The sequence below is a fragment of the Erpetoichthys calabaricus genome, chromosome 6 (assembly GCF_900747795.2).
Source record: "Erpetoichthys calabaricus chromosome 6, fErpCal1.3, whole genome shotgun sequence".
NCBI lineage: Eukaryota > Metazoa > Chordata > Cladistia > Polypteriformes > Polypteridae > Erpetoichthys > Erpetoichthys calabaricus.
In genome coordinates, this window is record NC_041399.2 from 204,992,743 (window position 1) to 205,015,999 (window position 23,257).

Consider the following 23,257-nt stretch of genomic DNA (forward strand, 5'->3'; position numbering starts at 1 on the left):
TAACAGGCTGAAGTTCCAAGTTTGGTATTTTTCCTTCCAGCCATTTTAGCTCGAGACCGTTCTTAAGAAACTGTGACACACAGATCATCAAGATATTGATGTTTTCGGTATCCGGGGACTCTAAAATGTCAACATCCGTTGAAAACCAGAGATCAAAATTTTTGACAAATCTAAAGCTTTCGCAACCATAGACAATCGGTCACAAAGCAAAAAAGCCCAAAATAAATCCAAGGTGATTCAATGTTGTATTACGTTAAAACGTGAAAACATCCAATGAATACTTATGGTGTCAAACAAAAGTTGTGTTGATTGTGCGGTGTTGCTAATAAGAAATGCTGCAGGCCTTCCACGTTGATTTGCTACGCTTTTCAGTTTAATAGGAGATAAAACAGGAATAATGAACAGCTAGCCTTTTGTTACATGTGAAGACGCTGATTGTGGCAGCGAGTCCATTGGTAAATTCCAAGACTCGATTTCATGTTCTGTCTGCTTTCCGTTGAAGCTCAGCGGTTATATATCCACTTGGCTACAGCGACATTGAAATCCTAAGAATGCTTTATCAATTTAGCATTCTTAGGATTTCAATGTCGCTGTAGCCAAGTGGATATATAACCGCTGAGCTTCAACGGAAAGCAGACAGAACATGAAATCGAGTCTTGGAATTTACCAATGGACTCGCTGCCACAATCAGCGTCTCACGTATTTATATTTTACGTATAATGACTGAGTTGTGTAGTAGTGGTCAACAGGTAGTATGGCAGATGCGGCTTGCTTAAAGAAACACCACGGAGTATGGTTATGATTGTTGAAATGTGTGTCAGAGGTACTCTGTGGGCAAAAGCTTGTGGACACCTGACCATGATGAGCTTGTTGAACATCCCATTTCTAAACCATGAGCATTAATTCTTTCCACAAGATTTGAGTGTATGTTGCCATTTGTGAGGTGCTGGATGAGAACACTTGGCTCTCAATTGGCTTTCCGAAGGCATTCAGTAGGGTTGAGGTCAGGGGCCTCTGCAGGCCACTCAAGTTCCTCCATGTCTTTACGGAGCTGACTTTATGCACAGTCAAGCTGGAACCCAAATGGGCCTTCAGCCATCTGTTTTCACGTAGTTGGAATTGTCTGAAATGTCTTAGTATGCTGTACTAGTAATGGCACCGTTCACTGGCGCCAAGGGGCCTAGCCCAGGCTCTGCCAATATCCCTCCTCCACTGGACTTTACAGTAGTCACGTTGCAGGCCAGAGGGTCGCGTTCTCCTGGCATCTGCCAATCCCAGATTCTTCCATCAGCCTGCCAGATGGTGAAGTGTGTTTCGCCACTCCAGCCAGCACATTTCCACTACTCCAGAGTCCAATGGCGGCCTGCTTTACACCACTCCAGCCAACGCTGGGCGTTGCACATAGCGATCTAAGGATTAGAAGGGCATGTCATGAAGCTCCCAAAGCGCGGTTCTTCTGCTGATGTTGCTTGCTGTTTTGACTGATGCGGCAGAGGATTGGCCATTTTTACAAGCCACATGCTTCAGCACTTGCTGGCCTCGCTCTCCGAGTTTAGGTGGTCTCCCACTTTGTGGCTCCTTGACGCTTCCACTTCACATGAATAGCACACACAGTTGATCAGTGCAGATCTAGCACAGCATAAATTTCAAGTACTCACTTGTGGCAAAGGTGGCATCCTATGACAGTGTGATGTTTAAAGCCCCTGAGCTCCTCAGTGCTGCCAATGGAGAGCGTATGGCGATGTGTTTGAGTTTATGCACCGGTTAGCAATGAACCACCTGAACTCGATCATTTGGAGGGGAGGCCACATTGTGTTACTAAATGTTTGACTGCAGCAGTTCATCCTGCACCAGGGCAGCCGTCCACCCCACAGTGTATCGTGTTGTCTGGAATTCAGCTCATGTCTCTTGGATATAACTAGTGCTGGGAGGTATACCGGTTCATACCGAAAACCGTTTTTTATTTTTGTTATGATATGGATTTTTCTTATACCGCAATACCGGTTTAAATAGCCTAAACAGTGTTGGGAACGTGGCGCAGCGGGAAACTGTTTAAGGGGGTACCGTTTTCACTTCTACCCTGCTAAGCACGCATGCAACGGAGTACATGCGTTAATGGAGCTTTTGAGCGGTGAAAATGGACAGAGAACATTCCGAAGCTGAAGCAGACGATAAAGTTGAACATGATGACACAGAAGAACTTTTGCTGAAAAAAGGAGCCGCGTCTGTTGTCTGGAGATTTTGGTTTTAAAAGGTCGGATGTGGACCAAACAACTATTTACTGCAAATGCTGTTGAGCTAAAGTTGTCACCAGAGGCGGCATCGCAAGCAATTGTCTGCACCACCTTAGCCGCAAACATGCTTTGGAGTACCATGAATGTATGGAACTAAGATTGGCATCCTCCACGTCCTCAGGTAAAACTGATAAAGCTAAAGGACACTCAAGTCAGACGTCACTTGTAGACGCGTTTACTAGAGGACTGCCTACGACAAAAAAAGCAAGCGGTGGATCGAGATAACCAACGCCATTACAATCCATATAGCTAACGTGTCAGTGGACAGAGATTGATAACATTAACGGAAAGTGTAGTTGGTTTACAAAAAATATTTACTATTTATTCCTTTTCTAAGACATGTTCAGTGCAATACAACTTTTGACGAGCACCTCTGGATATTTTACTAAGTCTAAATAGCTCTTTGGATGGTTGAAAATATGTTGTCAAAATTATAGTTTTAAGTTGTTTGCAAAGTTTGTTCAATAAAAAGGTTCTACATTTTGACTGCAACTATCATGCAGTGTGATTCCTTCTCTTCATTGGTGCCACCCCCTTGAAAACGTATCACTTTATGGGGCCAAGCCAACCTGTATTAATACTTGTGTGCACATTAAAATGTTTTTTTGTACAATTGTAATGACCGTGGAATAGGTTATTCTGAGCCAGTCTACTGCAGTAATTGCGGTGGAAAATGTGGTTAACATCCACTCATGTATGGGGAAAAAATACAGTCGAATACCGTGAAACAGAATTTTGGTCATACTGCCCAGCACTAGATATAACAATATTCTCATTTTTGGTTTTCCTATTGCCACAACTGAACAGTCTGCAGGCAGACTTGTACTTCGCTTTCAGATTTTTACATTTTTTCTTATTCCCTCTATTACTTTGTTCCACATATGATGAATTTCCTGACTGTTAACAGTGGACACGTGATGTAACCCTTAACAAGAGCAGCACCGTCTAGCTGACTGTTTGGGCTGCAGAGCTGATGATGAAAGTTTACAAAAAAAAAAATTAAAATTGCCGGCAGTAAGTCGAACCCGTTTCCAGTGAGAGTTGGACTCCGCCAGGGCTGCCCTTTGTCACCGATTCTGTTCATAACTTTTATGGACAGAATTTTTAGGCGCAGCCAGGGTGTTGAGGGGGTCTGGTTTGGTGGACTCAGGATTGGGTCACTGCTTTTTGCAGATGATGTTGTCCTGTTTGCTTCATCAGGCCATGGTCTTCAGCTCTCTCTAGATCAGTTCGCAGCTGAGTGTGAAGCGGCTGGGGTGGGAATCAGCACCTCCAAATCCGAGACTATGGTCCTCAGCTGGAAAAGGGTGGAGTGCCCTCTCAGGGTTGGGAGCGAGATCCTGCCCCAAGTGGAGGAGTTCAAGTATCTTGGGGTCTTGTTCACGAGTGAGGAAAGAGTGGAGCGTGAGATCGACAGGCGGATCGGTGCGGCGTCCGCAGTGATGCGGGCTCTGCATCGGTCTGTCGTGGTGAAAAAGGAGCTGAGCCGTAAGGCAAAGCTCTCAATTTACCAGTTGGATCTATGTTCCTACCCTCACCTATGGTCATGAGCTATGGGTAGTGACCGAAAGAACGAGATCGCAAATACAAGCGGCCGAAATGAGTTTTCTCCGTAGGGTGTCTGGGCTCTCCCTTAAAGACAGGGTGAGAAGCTCAGTCATCCGGGAGGGGCTCAGAGTAGAGCCGCTGCTCCTCCACATCGAGAGGAGTCAGATGAGGTGGCATCTGATCAGGATGCCTCCTGGACACCTCCCTGGTGAGGTGTTCTGGGCACATCCAACCGGGAGGAGGCCCCGGGGAAGACCCAGGACACGCTGGAGGGACTATGTCTCCTGGCTGGCCTGGGAACGCCTCGGCATTCTCCCGGAAGATCTAGAAGAAGTGGCCGGGGAGAGGGAAGTCTGGGCATCTCTGCTCAAGATGCTGCCCCCACGACCCGACCTCGGATAAGCAGAAAAGGATGGATGGATGAAAATCAAACATCCACATTGCTCAGATGCCAGGAAAAGAGTGAAGTGGCAGCCACTGTTACGCCCTGACTGGCTAAAACAGGACAAAACAAAAGTGCGAACACTACAGGATTACTTTTTATCTACACATTGTGTTTCTATACTGTGACAATACAGCCAAAGTTACACTATGAATTACAATGTCAAATACGTGATGAAATGTAACAAATGCGTTTGGCTCCTCCATTAAAGTGACAAACCAGTGTATGCAAACAACTGCAGAACAACACAAAGTTGGCTTAATTACAAAACGTGAAAGAACAACCTGATGAATTTTACATCAGAATGAACATTATTAATTCATATCATTTTTGCCTTTTTATATACAGTTGGAAACTATGGAAAGTGACAGCTGATTTAACTACTCTGGTGAACAGAACAATCTTTATTTCCAACAACTCCACTGTAATGAATTAAAACTAGAGGGCCACAAAAGGATGAAATGATTAAAACGCTAGTAGGCATCACTAGACGCTTACCTGCTGACACGCGAATAGCACCGGCCCAGTGGCTAAACCGAGACGAAGGTCCGCTGCTGAAGGTTTTCCCAACTGGTTAGCAGAAGACGTAAAGTCCAACATGTCATCTACAAGCTAAAAATCCAGAGGCTGTTTTAATTTTCCTTTCATATATTCATTTTACAGATGTTTAACAGAAATAAGTTCTAAATTTCACTATCCCACCCTAAAATGAATTTGTTTTTTTAACCACCAATGTGAGGCCACGCCAAGGGGATGCCCACCTAACACCTGGCTGCAGCAGGCAGAGGGTCATTTTTAGAGGGTGGGACTGGACCGCGTGTCTGCCTGGGGGGAATCCTGAGATGTTTCACTGTGCAGCAATGTGCTGTACAAGTGCCTGCTCCCCAACCTGACTTGAATGTTCCTTCACTCACTGCAGAAAACGTTTATATGGTGGTCCAGACCTAATTATGCAGTTTTCATTACGCTATAACTTTAAGTTTATTACATAGAGAATTCACAGCACCTGCCCTGCACATAAAGATTTCACTTAAAATTCTTTTTGTTGCCGATAGATGGCAGCACCTGCCCAGCATTCCAAAATGGCGGGGAGACGGTTGTCAGTCAAACAGTGGCATAATTAGATCTGGACCACCCTGTATTATTAAACATTACAGCTATTAGTCCAAAAAAAAAAAAAGGGGTACACTGATGCATAACGCTAGAGATCATCTATTAATCACCTCTATAGAACTTCTAAATATCCTAATTCTTAAAAGCTGTTAGTTATTGGGGAGCAAAGGTGAACATTTCACCACTCTGCACAACAGCATATTTTTTACCTTGTAAATCTTATCTAGAAATGATAATCCGTCCATCTATTTAAGGGCCTACATAATCCAGTTTATGGTCACAGGTGCCATGGCCTACAAGAGGACCTTTGGGTGCAAAGTACAGTCGTGGCCAAAAGTTTGCGAATGACCCAAGTGTTGGTTTTCAAAAAGTTTGCTGCCTCAGTGTTTTTAGATCTTTTTGTCAGATGTTTCTATGATACACTGAAGTAATTACAAGCATTTCAGAAGTTTCAATGGCTTTTATTGACAATGACATTAAGTTTTTGCGCAGAGTCAATATTTGCAGTGTTGACCCTTCTTTCTTTTTCAAGACCTCTGCAATTCCCCCTGGCTAGGCTGGCAATCTACTTCTGGACCAAAACCTGACTGATGGCAGCCCATTCTTGCATCATCAATGCTTGGAGTTTGTTAGAATTGGTGGGTTTGTGTTTGTCCACCCACCACCTCTGGAGGATTGACCACAAGTTCTCAATGGGATTAAGGTCTGGGGAGTTTCCTGGCCATGGACCCCAAATTTCAATGTTTTGTTCCCCGAGCCACTTAGTTCTTACTGGTTGGGAGAAGTTGCTCTCAGAGGATGTTTTGGTCCCATTCTTTATTCATGGCTGTGTTATCAGGCAACATTGTGAGTGAGCCCAGTGCCTTAGCTGAGAAGCAACCCCACATGACATAAATGGTCTCAGGATGCTTTACTGTTGACGTGACACAGGACTGATGGTAACACTCTTCACGTTTTCTTTGTTCTGGATGCCCCAAACAATCGGAAAGGGGATTCATCAGAGACAATGACTTGACCCCAGCAGTCCTCAGAAGTCCAATCCCAGAATATCAGTCTGTCCCTGATGTTTTTCTTGGCTTCTTTCTTGATATGCACCAGGCCATCCTCCAAAAGTCTTCACCTCACTCACATCTGCCTGCTGCCATTCCTGAGTGAGCTCTGCACTGGTGGTGCCCCCCCAATCCCAAGCCCTGAATAAAGAATGGGACCAAAACATCCTCCGAGAGCAACTTCTCCCAACCATCCAAGAACAGATTGGTGACTAGCATGATGGAGCACCGGGCCTGAAGGCAAAAGTGAGAACTAAGTGGCTAGGGGAAGAAAACATCGAAATTTGGGGTCCATGGCCAGGAAACTCCCCAGACCTTAATCCCATTGAGAACTTGTGGTCAATCCTCCAGAGGTGGCAGGTGGACAAACAAAAAAAACCCAAATTCTGACAAACTCCAAGCATTGATGATGCAAGAATGGGCTGTCATCAGTCAGGATTTGGCCCAGAAGTTGATTGCCAGCCTGCCAGGGAGAATTGCAGAGGTCTTGAAAAAGAAAGAAAGGACAACACTGCAAATATTGACTCTGCGCATAAACTTAATGTCATTGTCAATAAAAGCCATTGATACTTATGAAATGCTTGTAGTTGTACTTCAGTGTACCACAGAAACATCTGACAAAAAGTTCTAAAAATACTGTAGCAGCAAACTTTGTGAAAAGCAACACTTGTGTCCTTCTCAAGGCCACGACTGTAGGAACAAACCTTAAACTGCAGGCCAGTTGACTGAAAGGGACCTTCAGGTTTAAGTTTGCTGTCATGTGTACACAGTACAATGATATTCTTAAACTCAAAAACGATTGTGTTATTTCACAGAGACGTTGCCTGCCGGACTTGGTAATGACGTCATCCACGTGTGTGCTCTGGCAGTGACAGCTCATGAGGGAGACACGTCAATGTTTTTATATACAGCATACGCTGAATTGTATATAATGGCGGAAAAAACAAACAAAAAAAAATACCTGGAATGCAATCCCAACATTTCTTCCATACTGAAACGCAATCTCATGAATTTCAGGATCCGAATTTACAAGTATCGAGACCTTCATAGATAAACATAAAAATAAAGTTCACTCAACAGGGTTTCTAAATATGCACGTACATCGACAGTAAAATCACAAATTTAAAGAACTTTTAAGACAACGTACATACTGCTTTACAACTGTTTGCTATCAGACTTGCGGTCTTCTTAAATGTTTTTTCGAGGTAGTGTTTAAATCGCTCATTCTCGTTTTCTTTGGATCCCAACTGCATAAATTCACCTGTAAAGAAGACAAAGGCTGTGGCCAGAAGACACTTCGTGAGGCCCAAGGTAAAGGAATGAATGTGATTGCTTACCCCGTACTAAATCTTCAATGACCTGAGATAAGACGGATACCACCGAGTTGTTACCGATTCGAGCCAACGCCATCGAAGCCACAGACAGGATGAAATCGCCAGCAAGGATTGCCTGTGAACAGGATTGGAAAAGTGAGGTTGTGTTTTACTTTTATAGTTTTATTTGGAAAACCCCATTGATTTCTATAACTAACGAAGAAAAATATCTTAACTCAAAAGATCTTAGAAAATGGAATTTACTGCCTTTTTGCACTTTTAGTGAGTTACTTTAAGAAGGATTACAAAATAATCCTCTCAAGCGTACCTTAATAGGAACAATAATTCTTTACATTAATAGTGCACTTTTCTTGCTGCACAAAGTGAATGAGGAGCCACGTCAACTACCACCTGGGTGATGTGATGGCAGCCATTTTGCACCAGTATGCTCACCACAGATGAGCTGTTAGATGGTGACAGAATTAGAGACAGGGGGCCAGAACGACCGGGCAATTTAGCTGGGATGTCGGGATACACTCTGCTCCTTATGAAGGATGTGCAGGGATGTTATGTGACCACTGAGAGTCAGGACCGAATTTTTTCGTGTCATCCAAAGGACGGTGCCATTTCTACAACACAGTGTCCCGGTCACTGGACTGGGGCATTGAGATTCACATTCAGACCACCCGGTAGGTGCCCCCTGCTGGCTTCACCAACACCTCTTCCAGCAGCAACCCAAGATTTTCGTGGTTGGCTTCCATCCAAGTACTGGCTGGGCCCGAACACACTTAGCTTCATGTGGCGTTCTGAAGTGCATGTGCTATGGCTGCTTTCCATTCTTCGCTCAAAAGTTTACTTTCCTCAGATACAAAACGATTGCCAGATATAAAGCTGCACTTCTAAAACAACTTTCACCAAAAACTGTCATTTCCTTTAAAATTGCTTCTTTTAAGGTAAGTAAAGAGTGATTAAATATTCCACTCATGAAAACCTAGAAATGGCCTAGAAAGTTGCTGACAAGCTTGGTGGGTAGCCAAATAATTTTAATTGTAAGTGTCACCACATTAAGAAATGTGAAGTGGGAAATTTGTTATTGATAAAATACATATGATTTAAATTTCCTTGAAGTAAGATTCAACAATTCGACAAACTCTTCCTAGTGACAAAGAGCGCCTAGAAAGCATTTCAATTAATAAGTCATACAGTGAGTGTGTGCCTTTTGTCATTAGAATATACAGCGTCTGTACAAAATATTCACTCCCTTGGAAGTTCTCGTTATACCACATTGAATCCCAGTGGATTTGTCTTTTAGGACACTGATCGTCAGAAGAAGACTGCAGTGATATGTTTTTGCTTTGACATTAAATAAAGTGGCCTAAATTGGATAAAAGAATATAAAACACAAAATAATTAATTGCATTTGAATTCATGTCCATATTTAGTAGAAGTGCGTTTGGCTTCCATGACAGCCTTGACTCTGGGCGCAGGTCTCTCTCGGTCTTCTGGACTTTGACTTTTCCCAAACTGCTCAAGCTCTGTCAGAGGATCTCATGGAGTTTGGAAGTGAGCAGCCATTTTCAAGTCCAGCCTCAAATTCTCAGTTGAATTGAGATCTGGCCACTCCAAGACTTTAACATTGCTGTTTTGAGGCCATTTCTGTGTTGTTCTGGCTTTCTGCTTTAGGGTCGTTCTCTTCCTGGAAAACAAATGTTCTCCCAAGGTGTCAGGGTTTCCTCCAGGCTTTCACTTCACCTTCTTGCAAACCTTCTGGTGCCTGCTGCAGAGAAGCATCCCAACAGCATGATGCTGCCATGACTGGGCTTCACATTGGGGATGGTCATTTTCTGACAATGTGCAGTGTAACATGGTGTTTAGAGCTACTGGCAAAAAGCTGAATTTCACTCACATCAGACCTTAGATTCTTCTTCCAGCTGACTTTAGAGTCTTCCTTGTGCCTTCTGGCAGACTCTAGCCAAGATGTCATTTGTGTTTCTTTAAAAATGGTTCTCTCTTTGCTACTCTCCTATAGACCTAGGATTGGTAACACATCCATGCAAGTTGTTGCCTGCACTTTCTCTCCAGTCGCAGCTCTGTGCTGGCCTCCCTCATTCATCTCCTTGTTGCACAATCACTCAGTTTTTGTGAAGCAGACACACAGCCGTGCCACACTCTGTTTCTTAACGTCTGGATATTCACTGACTTTGGGTACTTGTTGTCTCAGTCGCTTGTAAGTGCCATATGGGATTGGCTGGCAGCCCGTCCAGGAAGAAGGGAGGCCATAGTGGAGGGACCACAATGGACTGGCATCCCGACCAGGTTGGGAACTGATCCCTTGGAAGAATCAGGGGAGTTGGCCTTTTTTTGTTTATTTCACCTTATACAATTTCTTGTATTAGGAATTTGTTAGTTTTCGCATACCCCTTGGGGTCAGAGCGCAGGGTCAGCCATCGTATAGCACCCCTGGAGCAATTGCAGGTGAAGGGCCAGCAGAATAGGATCCCTTTTGGCAGTAACAGGAATTCAAACCAGCAACCTTCCGGATACCGGCACAGATCCTTAGCCTCAGCATAAATTCCCTCGACACACTACAGGGCAGCATCCATGTGTTGCTGCTCCCATTTTCCAGACCACTGGGCAGGCTGGGAATCATAGTCCTGGGGGTGTCATGGATGTTGCTTAAGGATGGCCCAGGCCTACTTTATGAGACTTCCGCCTGACCCGGAAGTACCTCCTCCAGACTTTGCCCAAACACCACAATTCCTTAAAAAGAGCCCACTGCCTCACCTCGGGGAACTGCAGTTGGGAGGCAGAGGAGATGAAGAAAGAGAAGTAAGGATTCACCATCCATGTATATCGAGTGTTATGTTTGAACTGTGACTGTGTTCATGTCTGCTCTATCCAGGGATTGGGGTTCGCACACACCCGACTCGTGCTTTTCAATGACCTTTTCCTTGCAGTGTTCCTTTTGTCTTCACTGCGTAGGTTAACCCACCATACTGACTCACCACAAGTTGGCCCTTCCATATTCCAGTGCATTTATATGACAATCAACCCAAACCTCAGACTGGTGATCTCCACTGAACCGATTCTGTGACTGGCTACACCAGTGAGGGTTAAGGGATGTCCTATTAAAGGGGGTGAAATCTTCTAAAATCAATGACTTGGTGTTTTTATATCTAATTTATTTGGACTACTTTGCTGAGATGTGTAGTCACGTTGACTTTAAAGAGTCTTTTTCTTGACTCTTGATCAATGCTAAAGAAGCCCATTTAAATCCACTGCGACTGAATGATGGATTTCAATAAAATGGGTAACCTTCTAAGAGGTGAATACTTTTTGTAGGCACTGTATATTTAGTTAGGAGTTGCAAATGTAAACATATTTAAGTATGCAAAGATGTATTTCCTAAGTTCATCTAGAATGATGAAAGACGGCAGTACAAAGTACTGGACTCCTGCAGAATGTCTATTCACCCCGAGTGTGAACTTCTTATTAGCTTTAAGAATCGCCTACCTTTCTTTCTCCCCAGATTTCGTTCACAGTTGTCTTCCCTCTGCGAGTACTGGAGCCATCAATCACATCATCATGAACAAGGCTGGCAGTGTGGATCATTTCAGAGATCATAGCTATTGATCGCTGGCCTGGTAGCAGCTCTCTTCAAAAGACACAAATGACTGCTTAGTACGGAACAGAACGCTCAGAAAGTGAATTGCTTTTAAATGCACTATTCATCCAAATGGAGAGACAGTTTTTTTAACTGATGAATTTGGAAGCAACAAATAGCAAGCTGATTCACAGTAAAAAAAATGCTAAGAATGAAGTTTATAATTTGTATTCCATGACTGAATGAACGAATGAATGTCACATTATATTGCATTCTTTTTCTTTCGGCTGTTCCAGTTAGGGATCTCCACAGTGGATCATCTTCTTCCATATCTTTCTGTCCTCGTCATCTTGTTCTGTTACACCCATCAACTGCATGTCCTCTCTCACCACAGCCATAAACCTTCTCTTAGGCCTTCCTCTTTTCCTCTTACCTGGCAGCTCTATCCTTAGCATCCTTCTCCCAATATACCCAGCATCTCTCCTCTGCACATGTCCAAACCAACACAATCTCACCTCTCTGACTTTGTCTTCCAAGCATCCAACTTGAGCTGACCCTCTAATGTCCTCATTTCTAATCCTGTCCATCCTCGTCACACCCAGTGCAAATCTTCACATCTTTAACTCTGCCACCTCCAGCTCTGTCTCCTGCTTTCTGGTCAGTGCCACCGTCTCCAACCCATATACCATAGCTGGTCTCACTACCGTCCTGCAGACCTTCCCTTTCACTCTTGTTGATACCCGTCTGTCACCAATCACTCCTGACACACTTCTCCACCCTGCCTGCACTCTCTTCTTCACCTCTCTTCCACACTCCCCATTACTCTGTACTGTTGATCCCAAGTATTTAAACTCATCCACCTTCGCCAACTCTACTCCCTGCATCCTTACCATTCCACTGACCTCCCCCTCATTCACACACATGTATTCTGTCCTGTTCCTACTGACCTTCATTCCTCCCCTCTCTAGAGCATATCTCCACCTCTCAAGGGTCTCCTCAACCTGATCCCTACTATTGCTACAGATCACAATGTCATCAGCAAACATCATAGTCCACGGGGACTCCTGTCTAATCTCGTCTGTCAACCTGTCCATCACCACTGTAAATAAGAAAGGGCTCAGAGCCGATCCCTGATGTAATCCCACCTCCATCTTGAATACATCCGTCACTCCTACCACAGACCTCACCACTGACACACTTCCCTCATACATATCCTGTACAACTCTTACATACTTCTCTGCCACTCCCGACTTCCTCATACAATATCACAGCTCCTCTCGAGGCACCCTGTCATATATTTTCTCCAGGTCCACAAAGATGCAATGCAGCTCCTTCTGGCCTTCTCTAAACTTCTTCATCAACATTCTCCATCCCTGGCTCTGAGGCTTGGGATCTGCACTGGTAATCAGAAGGTTGCCGGTTCGAATCCCGTAAATGCCAATAGGGACTCTGCTCTGTTGGGCCCTTGAGCAAGGCCCTTAACCTGCAATTGCTGAGCGCTCTGAGTAGTGAGAAAAGCGCTATATAAATGCAAAGAATAAATTATTATCTGTGGTGCTCTTTCTTGGTATGAAAACTTACTGCTGCTCACTAATCATGACCTCACTTCTTAATTGAGCTTCCACTACTCTTTCCCATAACTTCATGCTGTGGCTCATCAATTTTATCCCCCTGTAGTTACTACAGTTACTACATCCTCCTTATTCTAAAAAATCGGCACCAGTACAATTCTTCTCCTCTCCTCATGGAATCCTCTCACTTTCCAAGATTCCATTTAAACAACTGGTTAAAAACTCCACTGCCATCTTTCCTAAACACCTCCATGCTTCCACAGGTATGTCATCTGGACCACATTATACTGCATTGATCCACATAAATCACGGACACAATTTTGCATTATTCACTCATTAAAAACTACAATTAAAGAAACAGAACACACTGTTCAAGAGAATATTTAAGAAAGAACTAAACAGAAGCACAGAATTACAATATTCACAAGTTTTTTTTTTTTAATAAACTGATAGGTATGAGGAATATAAAAGCAATATAGAAGTTTCTATTTTGGATGTAAGTTCACTGCATTTCTAACTGAAGAGAAGGCCTCATCTATATTTTGCACTTTGGAGAAAACGTCTGTCATGCTAAGCAAATATACTAAATGCGTCACTTGGATATTGTGAATTGATGATCTTTTCTGCAATAAAATGAAGCCCTCTGCTTTGCCTTTGCTAGAATAAATTATAGCCCTGTAATCAGGTAACTGCTTTTCAATACCAATACTGTTAGCTGAATGCTGAAATGTGAATTTGCAACTATGTGTGCACATAAGTGATGGCCTCCTATAGACATCTGGGATACTAAACCCCTTTACTAATTTAATAAAAGTGAAGCTACTGCCCCCTGCCAGTTAGTTTAAGGATTTTTCCCATGCATTTTCAGGAGGAAAAATTGCCAACCTTAATTTAATGTGCAGTAGTGCTGAATGCTGCGGTGGGTTGGCACCCTGCCCAGGATTGGTTCCTGCCTTGTGCCCTGTGTTGGCTGGGATTGGCTCCAGCAGACCCCCGTGACCCTGTGTTTGGATTCAGCGGGTTGGAAAATGGATGGATAGTGCTGAATGTCTATAAGATGCAAAGCCTTGTCGGCACTGTCCTGAACTTCCAAATATCCTGACAGACATGAATTACTGTAATGTTTAACGCAAAAAAAAAAAAAAAAACCTGTTAGCGCAAGTAAATGATGATTTTGTCATTGGTGAGTTAAGCTGTCCTATAAGATACTTTGCACAGTTTATCCTTCACTATTTTTTTATACTTATTTGTGAGTACCATTTAATAACATGCTCCCAGAGACCCCATAAAACAGACTTTGTTACTGATTCTGACGACTCTTATGCGTGAAGGAGTGCTTACTAAACTCACAAAGTCGTACTTCATGTTGAACAATGTTTATTTATTTATTTTTTATTTACTTTAACTTTTGTTGTTTACTCATGGAGCGCTGATTCGGCTCAGGCCAGCCAGAGTTTCATGTAGCACAGATGCACTCTGGGTAATCAGAACTGGAAAAACAAACATCTGTGAACACTGTAGCTGAAATTACTTTTCAATATGATACTGCTAATGTTAGTGGTGCGCCCCGATTAGAATTTAAAATCAATGTATGCAAATAGCAATAAAACGGGCACTTGCATACAGCTGGGAAATTAAACCGTTAATAGTATTTACCATGCTGTATAAAATAAAATAGTCAGTTTTTACAGATCTGCTTATTACAGTTATTGTAATAATGTACTGTGATGACTTGATGTCAATAACATCTGGTATTGAACTTCGTAGTTAAACACACACATAAAAAATATATCTAATATAAACCTGCATCTGCACAAGTTGGAAACACCTAAAGGAGGATATTTCTATATAATACGCTACTGTGGCTGTCCGTTTTGTCTGTCCAGGATTTTAAATCACCTGTAGCTCGCAAACTGTTTGAGCTATTGACCTGACATTTGGTACACGTATACTACGAGACGTCTACTGTCCGCTTTCAGGGTGATGATTGACCTCCAAAATTATTCCTCTTTTTATTTTTGTTTTATTTTATTGTAAAATCACCTCTCAGCAGCGTCCAGCAGGGCGGCTGTGCGGTGCATGCATATGGGTGCCGTTCTCATCCCTGCCACCTTCACAGTCACTTCCTCTACCTCATCATATCTTAAATCATTCTTGAGGCAGATTGAAGACTTGAGTGCCAGCTTAAGTGAAAAATTAAAGAAAAACGTACTAAGTAACTGCAACACAAGCACTGACTTAAATCAGTTTTAATGAGAAAAGATGGCGACGAAAGAAGAGAAGAAGCGGATGGAAAAAAGAAGAGCTGCTCATGAAGTGGCAAGTGCATTAACCTCTGAGCAAACGAATACTAAACGTACAGAGAAAGAGTATGAAAACTAGGAATGCTCACGTCAAGTGTATTCGCAGTGCACCGTTACTGGTATTAAATAATATTAAGGGATTTCTTTTGTATGCATTTTAGTCCTTTACCATAAAATGGTTCATACTGCCTCCGTTTCAACATATTTTAACAATTACCGTATTTACTTGCGGATTAGTTCTCCTGCGGATAACTCGAGGCTTGATTTTCCCATATAATATAATATTTTCCCCATATAATTTCCGGTATTTTATAATGTCGTTCGTATAAGTCAAATGCGGAAAACTCGTGCTATTGGTCCAAGAGATTACGATATGCTAATGCCCACCTGAGAGAGTAACCACGGGGCACACGGCCTTTATTTTCTCTGTGTATTGTGCCTATGTGACCACACGGTGATACCCGAACTATTCCAAAGCAACATTTGCACTGATTTGTGTTTTTTTTTTTTTTTGTGTCTCACACCCTCATACACCTTTATTGTAAGAACATCCCTTATCTATGATGGAGCGTTCGATCAGAAGAAAATATGAAGCTGGTGTTAAAAGTCGTTGAAGTGGCGAAAGAAATTGGTAACTGTGCTGCTGCAAGAAAATTCAATGTGTCTGAGAAACTGGTTCGAGATTGGAGGAGGCAAGAAGATAAAAAAAAAAAAACTGTATTTTTTGAACGTGCATATAAGTCAGGGTCTGATTTTATGATCAATTTTTCGGGTTTCAAGACCCGACTTATATGCGAGTATATATAGTAACTGTGAAATACCATTAAGTTAGTCAATTAGCAACATTAATGCTAATCAACTAGGCATACAGGGATTGATAACAGGGTAGAACTAAAATGTAATGTTCCCATATTTAAACCAGTGCCAACCTTGGGGACCAGAGTTCCCATTTGGCAGCAGGAGTGCAGTAGAGCGGATGGAGGAAACGGTCATCAGCACATACAAAATTTCCCACTGGCCAAAGCGGAATCCAAGAGACTACAGGTACGTACAGCATTTTCTTTTCATTTAACCTGGACAACAGAGTCTGTGTCTTGCTGTAGTACAGCTTTTGTTTACGAGTATGTCTTTTTATCTCATCGTGGGCTGCATTTAATTATGTTTTATTTCCAAAAGAGAGTTTTTTTTCCTCCCATTTATTTAAACTAACAACACTGGGTACTTTGGCTAGTCTTCTCATATTTTCTTCACTTACTTTCCCTTTTTCTCCTTTCATCTGCCCAGGCTTTGTTTCCTCATTCCCGTTCTATACAAGTTACCTGCTCATCCCTTTCCAGCAGCACACCTGTTTGTGAGGTACAGTGGAACCTCGGTTCAGGAACGTCTCGGTACACGTACAAATCGGTTTACGACCAAAAAGTTCGCCAAACTCTTGCCTCGGTTCACGAACAAGCCAGTTTCCCTTTCGGTTTGTACATGTTCAGTCTCTCCCTGTGCAGCGAGCAAGAAACAGAGAGCGAGAGAGCACGACACACACACACACACACACACAGGCAGCGCGAGAGAGAGAGAGCTGGACGCATATTGTAAGAAGGCAGTTAAAGAATGCACTGGGCTTGATTTTGTTTTCACTTCTGTTTACAGCAATCGGTTCGTAGCGTGCATTGTTGCAATGTTACTTTTCTTGGTGGTTTATTAAATTACGGATTTTTTCAAATGTTCATTTTTTCCCTGTGCTTAAAACTCATTAAAAAAAAAAAAAAAAGTGTTTTTATTCAGCGGTTAGTAGCGCTATAGCGTGAACTATTGCAGTGTTAGTTTTCTCTGTTGTTCAAAGTTTTCTCAGTGTTATTCAATGTTTTTACATTGAATTTTCTATTACACTGTGCATTCTATGGTTTAACTATAGTTGTGCTTAAAAACTTAAAATATATATATATATATTTACATACAGTTAATCCGTTCCAGACCAAAAGAACTGTATTTACATACAATCCTATGGGGGAAATTGCTTCGGTTCACGACCAAATCGGTTTACGACCAGAGTTTTGGAACGAATTAAGGTTGTGAACTGAGGTTCCACTGTACAGTCAAAATGTTGCACCTTTAACCTTCTTTCCTTTTCAGCATGTAAATAACTTTTTCTTTGTCACATTTATGTCTAAAAATCCTTGTGCCTTGACATTTTCACTCTTTACAAAGACTAATGACAATCTACTTTCCTCCTATACCTGTAATGTCCATAGTTACCCAAATACCCAGGTGTCTAAGAATACAATAAATTACTGCAGAACAAGGGTTGCCTAAATTGACATATAATAATAACAGTGATAATTCTTTACATTTATATAGCGCCTTTCTCACCACTCAAAGTGCTTCAGTGAGTGGGGAGCCACTGCAACCACCACTTTTCCAAGATAGCCTCCCATCCAAGTACTGGCCAGGCCTGAATGTGCTTAGCTGTCAGGTGGATGACCTGTTCTTCAGTGTGGGTGCTAAGGCTGCCGGGAGGGAAACTACTGCTGTGAAGATGCAATCTCTAATTTTGGTGCTAATATATAATCGTACTTCATTAATATAAACAAACATCCTCTAATAAGGCAACCACAAAAAGTTACAAATTTACAGACTGGCAAATATATAGTTAAGTACCATTTGGAAATTTAAAATATATCGGCTACAATTGCTAATACTATAAAGCACCTACCTTGTTTTGTTGCTGTGAAAATTGCAGGCTCGGGCCATTAGCACCACAATCATTGGTCGCAAAGCTTTTCCTTTTCCATCGAAATAGTAGTCACATAAGCATTTAAGCTCAGCTTTTGACACAAAAAGCTCCTAGAGGAGAGATGAACAAAACAGTACCTGAAACAATAATTCTTTGCATTTATATAGCGCTTTTCTCACTACTCAAAGCGCTCATCAATTGCAGGGTAAGGGCCTTGCTCAAGGGCCCAACAGAGCAGAGTCCCTTTTGGCATTTACGGGATTCGAACCGGCAACCTTCCGATTGCCAGTGCAGATCCCTAGCCTCAGAGCCACCACTCCGCCTAGTAGCTGGATTTGTATATTAAGACCAGATTTGTTTCCAAATAAGTTAATAGGCCTCTTTTTACATTGTCTCTCTATACTTAATTGCTCTTGCTTTAACTGTAGGCATAAAGACCCATTTAATTAAAAAAAACACTTTTGCATAGAAAACAAGGAGTATTTGAAAATTGTTTGCTATGAATCCATATTATAACACAGCATTCTCAGTTTGATATAATTCAGGTATGCAGCGCAGAGTACCCGGCACAATGCAGGAAGCAGCCATGGGCAACGCACCAGTCCAAGGCAAGGCCTAATTACACATGGCCAATTTGGAATTGCCAAACAAAGTCCTAGGGAATATGTGAGGTCATCAGGCGTACCTGAAAGAAAACCTACAAGGTCAAAGAAGGAACGTGCAGACTCCAACTGGACAACCCTCTGGTGTGGCATCTGAATTTGGAATGCTAGGTCTGTGATTTGCCAGGGCTAATCACTGTGCCACCATGCTGCCCTAAATCAATAAATACTGATGAACAAAACTTCATGATTTGCCAGAATCAAAGTAAATACTCATAGTTTTACTATTGTATGAATGTGTTTTCTCCTTCACTACAGGTTAATTGAAAACACAAAACGAGATGATTTAGGGATGTCCGTTAACTGAATGTGCATATCCTGGGTATATGGGATGAACCAAGAAGAAAACCCACGTGTATAATATTTAGGAATTCATTTCTCAGAATTTTACTTACCACCAAACCGCCTTTTTATCACTAATAAAATTAGTATATGTATAGGTAATTAAAAGCACATTTAAAAAAAGTCATACAAGTTGGTGTACATCTCTAATTTTCAATGCATTGTGGAGGTCTGCTTTGACTAAAAAACACTGTTCTGATATTGAAACAGAGCATTTGAGAATGTTACTGCTTATACTGCTCAATTAACTTATATTAAGAGTTCATACAGAACAGCCTTTACAATTACATGACTATAAATTTGTGTTAGGAATTTTTAATGAATTGCTGCCTTGTGATGCCCAATTAGCACTTACAGTCATCTGAAAAAGTTTGGGAACCCCTCTTAATTCTTTGGATTTTTGTTTCTCATTGGCTGAGCTTTCAAAGTATCAACTTCCTTTTAATATCTGACATGCCTTATGGAAACAGTAGTATTTCAGCAGTGACATCAAGTTTATTGGATTAGCAGAAAATATGCATCATAACAAAATTAGACAGGTGCATAAATGTGGGCACCCCAACAGAGATATGACATCAATACTTAGTTGAGCCTCCTTTTGCTAATCTAACAGCCTCTAGACGCTGTCCTCCTATAGCCTTTGATGAGTGTCTGGATTCTGGATGGAGGTATTGTTGACCATTCTTCATACAAGATCTCTCCAGTTCAATTTGATTGCATGGACAGCCTGCTTCAAATCATCCCAAAGATTTACGATGATATTCAAGTCAGGGGACTGTGACGGCCATTCCAGAACATTGTACTTCTCCCTCTGCCTGAATGCCATTGTAGATTTCCAACTGTGTTTTGGGTCATTGTCTTGTTGGAATATCCAACCCCTGTGTAACTTCAACTTTGTGACTTGTGCTTGAACATTATCCTGAAGAATTTGTTGATATTGGGTTGAATTCATCTGACCCTCAACTTTAACAAGGGCCCCAGTCCCTGAACTAGCCACACAGCATGATGGAACCTCCACCAAATTTGACAGTAGGCAGCAGGTGTTTTTCTTGGAATGCGGTGTTCTTCTTCCGCCATGCAAAGCGCTTTTTGTTATGACAAGATAACTCAATTTTTGTCTCATCAGTCCAAAGCACTTTGTTCCAAAATGAATCTGGCTTGTCTAAATGAGCACTGGCATACAACAAGCGACTCTGTTTGTGGCGTGAGTGCAGAAAGGGCTTCTTTCTCATCACCCTGCCATACAGATGTTCTTTGTGCAAATTGCGCTGAATTGTAGAACGATGTACAGATACACCATCTGCAGCCAGATGTTCTTGCAGGTCTTTGGAGGTGATATGTGGATTGTCTGTCACCATTCTCACAATCCTGCGCATATGACGCTCCTGTATTTTTCTTGGCCTGCCAGACCTGCTGGGTTTAACAGCAACTATGACTGTGGCCTTCCATTTCCTGATTCCATTCCTTACAGTTGAAACTGACAGTTTAAACCTCTGAGATGGCTTTTTGTAGCCTTCCCCTAAACTATGAGACTTAACAATCTTTGTTTTCAGATCTATGGAGAGTTGCTTTGAGGATCACATGCTGTCACTCTTCAGAGGACAGTCAAAGGGAAGGAAGCACAACTTGCATATATCTCTTGACCGGACACACCTGTCTATGAAGTTCAAGGCTTAATGTGCTAATCCAACCAATTTGGTGTTGCCAGTAATCAGCATTGAGCAGTGACAGACATTCAAATCAGCACAATGACAAGGGGACCCACATTTTTGCACAGCCAGTTTTTCACATTTGATTTAATTTCATACAACTAAATACTGCGTCACTAAAAGTCTTTGTTCGTAAAACACCGCAGTACTCAGATGTTCTAGGAAATGAAAGACATACCACTGTTATCTTTTTTTGTTGTAAGGAGAGTCAATTATTATGCAGGCTGAGAGGGGTTCCCAAACTTTTTCATATAACTAAGACACATTGCTGTTTATTTAATTAGGCACAAGAGGGCAGCATTTATGCTAAATGTCAGATTTCTAGAATTACAACAGAGGTTTTTAAGGGAAAGGAAATGTGCCAATAGCTCCGTTTCAGAGCACTTCAAGCAAAAAGGACAGACGTTTGCTGCAAACTGTATAATACTGTGAAATACAAAATCAGTACATCTATAAAACATTACCACATATAATACAAGCATGCAGCCTGAAATCCACTATATCAAGACATATGTTGGATGTGTACAATGATGCAAAAAGTTCAGGATTCCTTATCAATCATCATGACCTATGACAAATGCCTTCAGCAGTCAGAGCCAGGTTGCCATATTTTATCTAAAGTTGGTGTCACCAGCCATTTATAAAACATTTTACTAGGAAGACACACACAGACAGCATGCAAAATATCAATGTTTTCATAGAATCTGAACTTACATTTGCCTTGGGGTTTTGACCCACACCAAACTCCATTAACACAAAAGTAAAATTAAAAAAAGCTTTAAATTAAAACGTAACACAGATACTAGGATGTGGTCAATAGTAGACTTCTTAGGCCTTAAAAAAAAAAGTCTACCATCGACTGCATCCTGGGCATCTGCCTTACTGGCACAGAGGGTTCTCATGAAGCACAAATGCAAATATTGACAGAGGTTCTTTGCAGCCTTTGTCAATTTTCATAAAGCACTCAACTCGGTTGATCAAGATGCCCTGTGGGACATCCTGAGACTTTGCTGGATCTTCCTGAAGTTGCTGGATACCATGGCCGGCCTGTGTTTTTGCTCCTACTCTGTTCGATGCTTACATGGACTGTGGGTGTTGGTCAGGGTCGTGGGATACAGCAGCTGTGGGGTGAAGAAAAATTCACGGATCTTGACTTTGCTGACGATGCTGTGATCTTCGCGGAGTCAATGGAGGGTCTGATCGGGGCTCTCGAGAGACTGAGTGAAGAGTCTGAGTGTCTGGGCTTGCAAGTGTCCTGATAAAAAAAAAACATCTAGGACTTTAATGACCTCTTGGGCACGGCCATCAGCAGTGTGTCTGTCTGTGGAGAGAGTGTCAACCTCATCAAGAGGTTTACTTACCTTGGCAGTGACATTCATGTCTCTGGTGACTCTTCCTATGAAGTCAGTGGACAGATTGGGAGAGCATGGGGGGTCATGAGGTCGCTGAATACTGTTGACACTCCTGGTATCTCTGCAAAAGGACGAAGGTCCAAGTCTTTAGCGTCCTGGTGCTTCCTGTTTTGCTATATGGTTGCAAGACGAGGACTGGACTCCTTCGGTACTGTATCTCTTCAGAGAATCCTTGGGAACTGCTGGTTTGATTTTTTTCTCAAATGAGCGGTTGCTCGCGGAGTCCCTCACATTACCTTCATTGTGAGGGAACATCAGTTACGGCACTATGACCATGTAGCGCGATTCCCCGAGGGTGATCCGGCTCACAGGATCCTTATTGTTAAGTCAGCTGGACCAGGCCAAGGGGAAGCCCACGTAACACCTGGCTGCGGCAGATAGATGGTCATTTCCAGGAAAGGTGTTTGAACCATGTCTGCCTGGGGAGTTGCCAGCCAGGAACCTAAGCTGTTTTGCCATGTGGTGGATGCAGCAATGTGCTGTACCAGTGCAAGCTCCCCAACCTGACCTGACCTGGCAGATGCTACTGCATTTCTTTTTTTGTTAACCAGGTATATCAATTATCTGAATGACAAACTGTTACACATCATTTGCCCCGTTATTGAAGTTTTGTTAAACTTGCAGCACCAAACAGTGCAATCTGTCCGCCTAATTTGTGTGTTCACTTCTGAAATCAAACTTTAGATCTGTATAAATGTGTTTCTCACACACACACACACACCATAAAACAACAGATTAGACAGAGAAGAACAAAGATGGAATAGCACTTGCTTACTTTTTTGATATCCTCGTAAAGATCCTTGAGATCCTTCTGGGCCAGTTTAAACGGATCTGGCTTTTGTTTTTCATCATGTACTTTATTGTAGCAGCATGCATTTGGTGTAGTGAGTAACGATCTGAATTGAAACAAAAAGTACAAGGATTACAATTGATAAAGATCAAGAGTCTGCCATTTGTACAAAATAAACATTTATTGCGATAAATGTTTAATACAGTTTTCTAATTTTTAATGAAGCAGGACAGACCGAATAAGCACTAAAAAGCAGCCCAATCAGTTAACGTTTAAGCCTTTAATAAGTGCTTTAAAATGGAATGAGGCTCAAATTGTATCGATTGTTTTGATTACTAATTCTGTTAAGCGGAACTCTACAGAAAAGAACAGCAACA

General features: G+C 42.1%; 1 protein-coding gene across 1 annotated transcript in view; it reads right to left on the reverse strand.

The window, feature by feature from the left end:
- pdss1 (prenyl (decaprenyl) diphosphate synthase, subunit 1) overlaps window positions 1-23,257 on the reverse strand; it is a 36,411-nt gene that overhangs the window by 5,147 nt on the left and 8,007 nt on the right. Inside the window, exons 3-9 of the mRNA XM_028804360.2 lie at window positions 22,866-22,986; window positions 17,945-18,075; window positions 11,273-11,414; window positions 7,784-7,895; window positions 7,598-7,707; window positions 7,408-7,488; window positions 4,783-4,896 (exon numbers count right to left, since the gene is read on the reverse strand). Coding sequence (XP_028660193.1) covers window positions 4,783-4,896; window positions 7,408-7,488; window positions 7,598-7,707; window positions 7,784-7,895; window positions 11,273-11,414; window positions 17,945-18,075; window positions 22,866-22,986 — 811 coding nt within the window. The remainder of the gene's footprint in view (window positions 1-4,782; window positions 4,897-7,407; window positions 7,489-7,597; window positions 7,708-7,783; window positions 7,896-11,272; window positions 11,415-17,944; window positions 18,076-22,865; window positions 22,987-23,257) is intronic.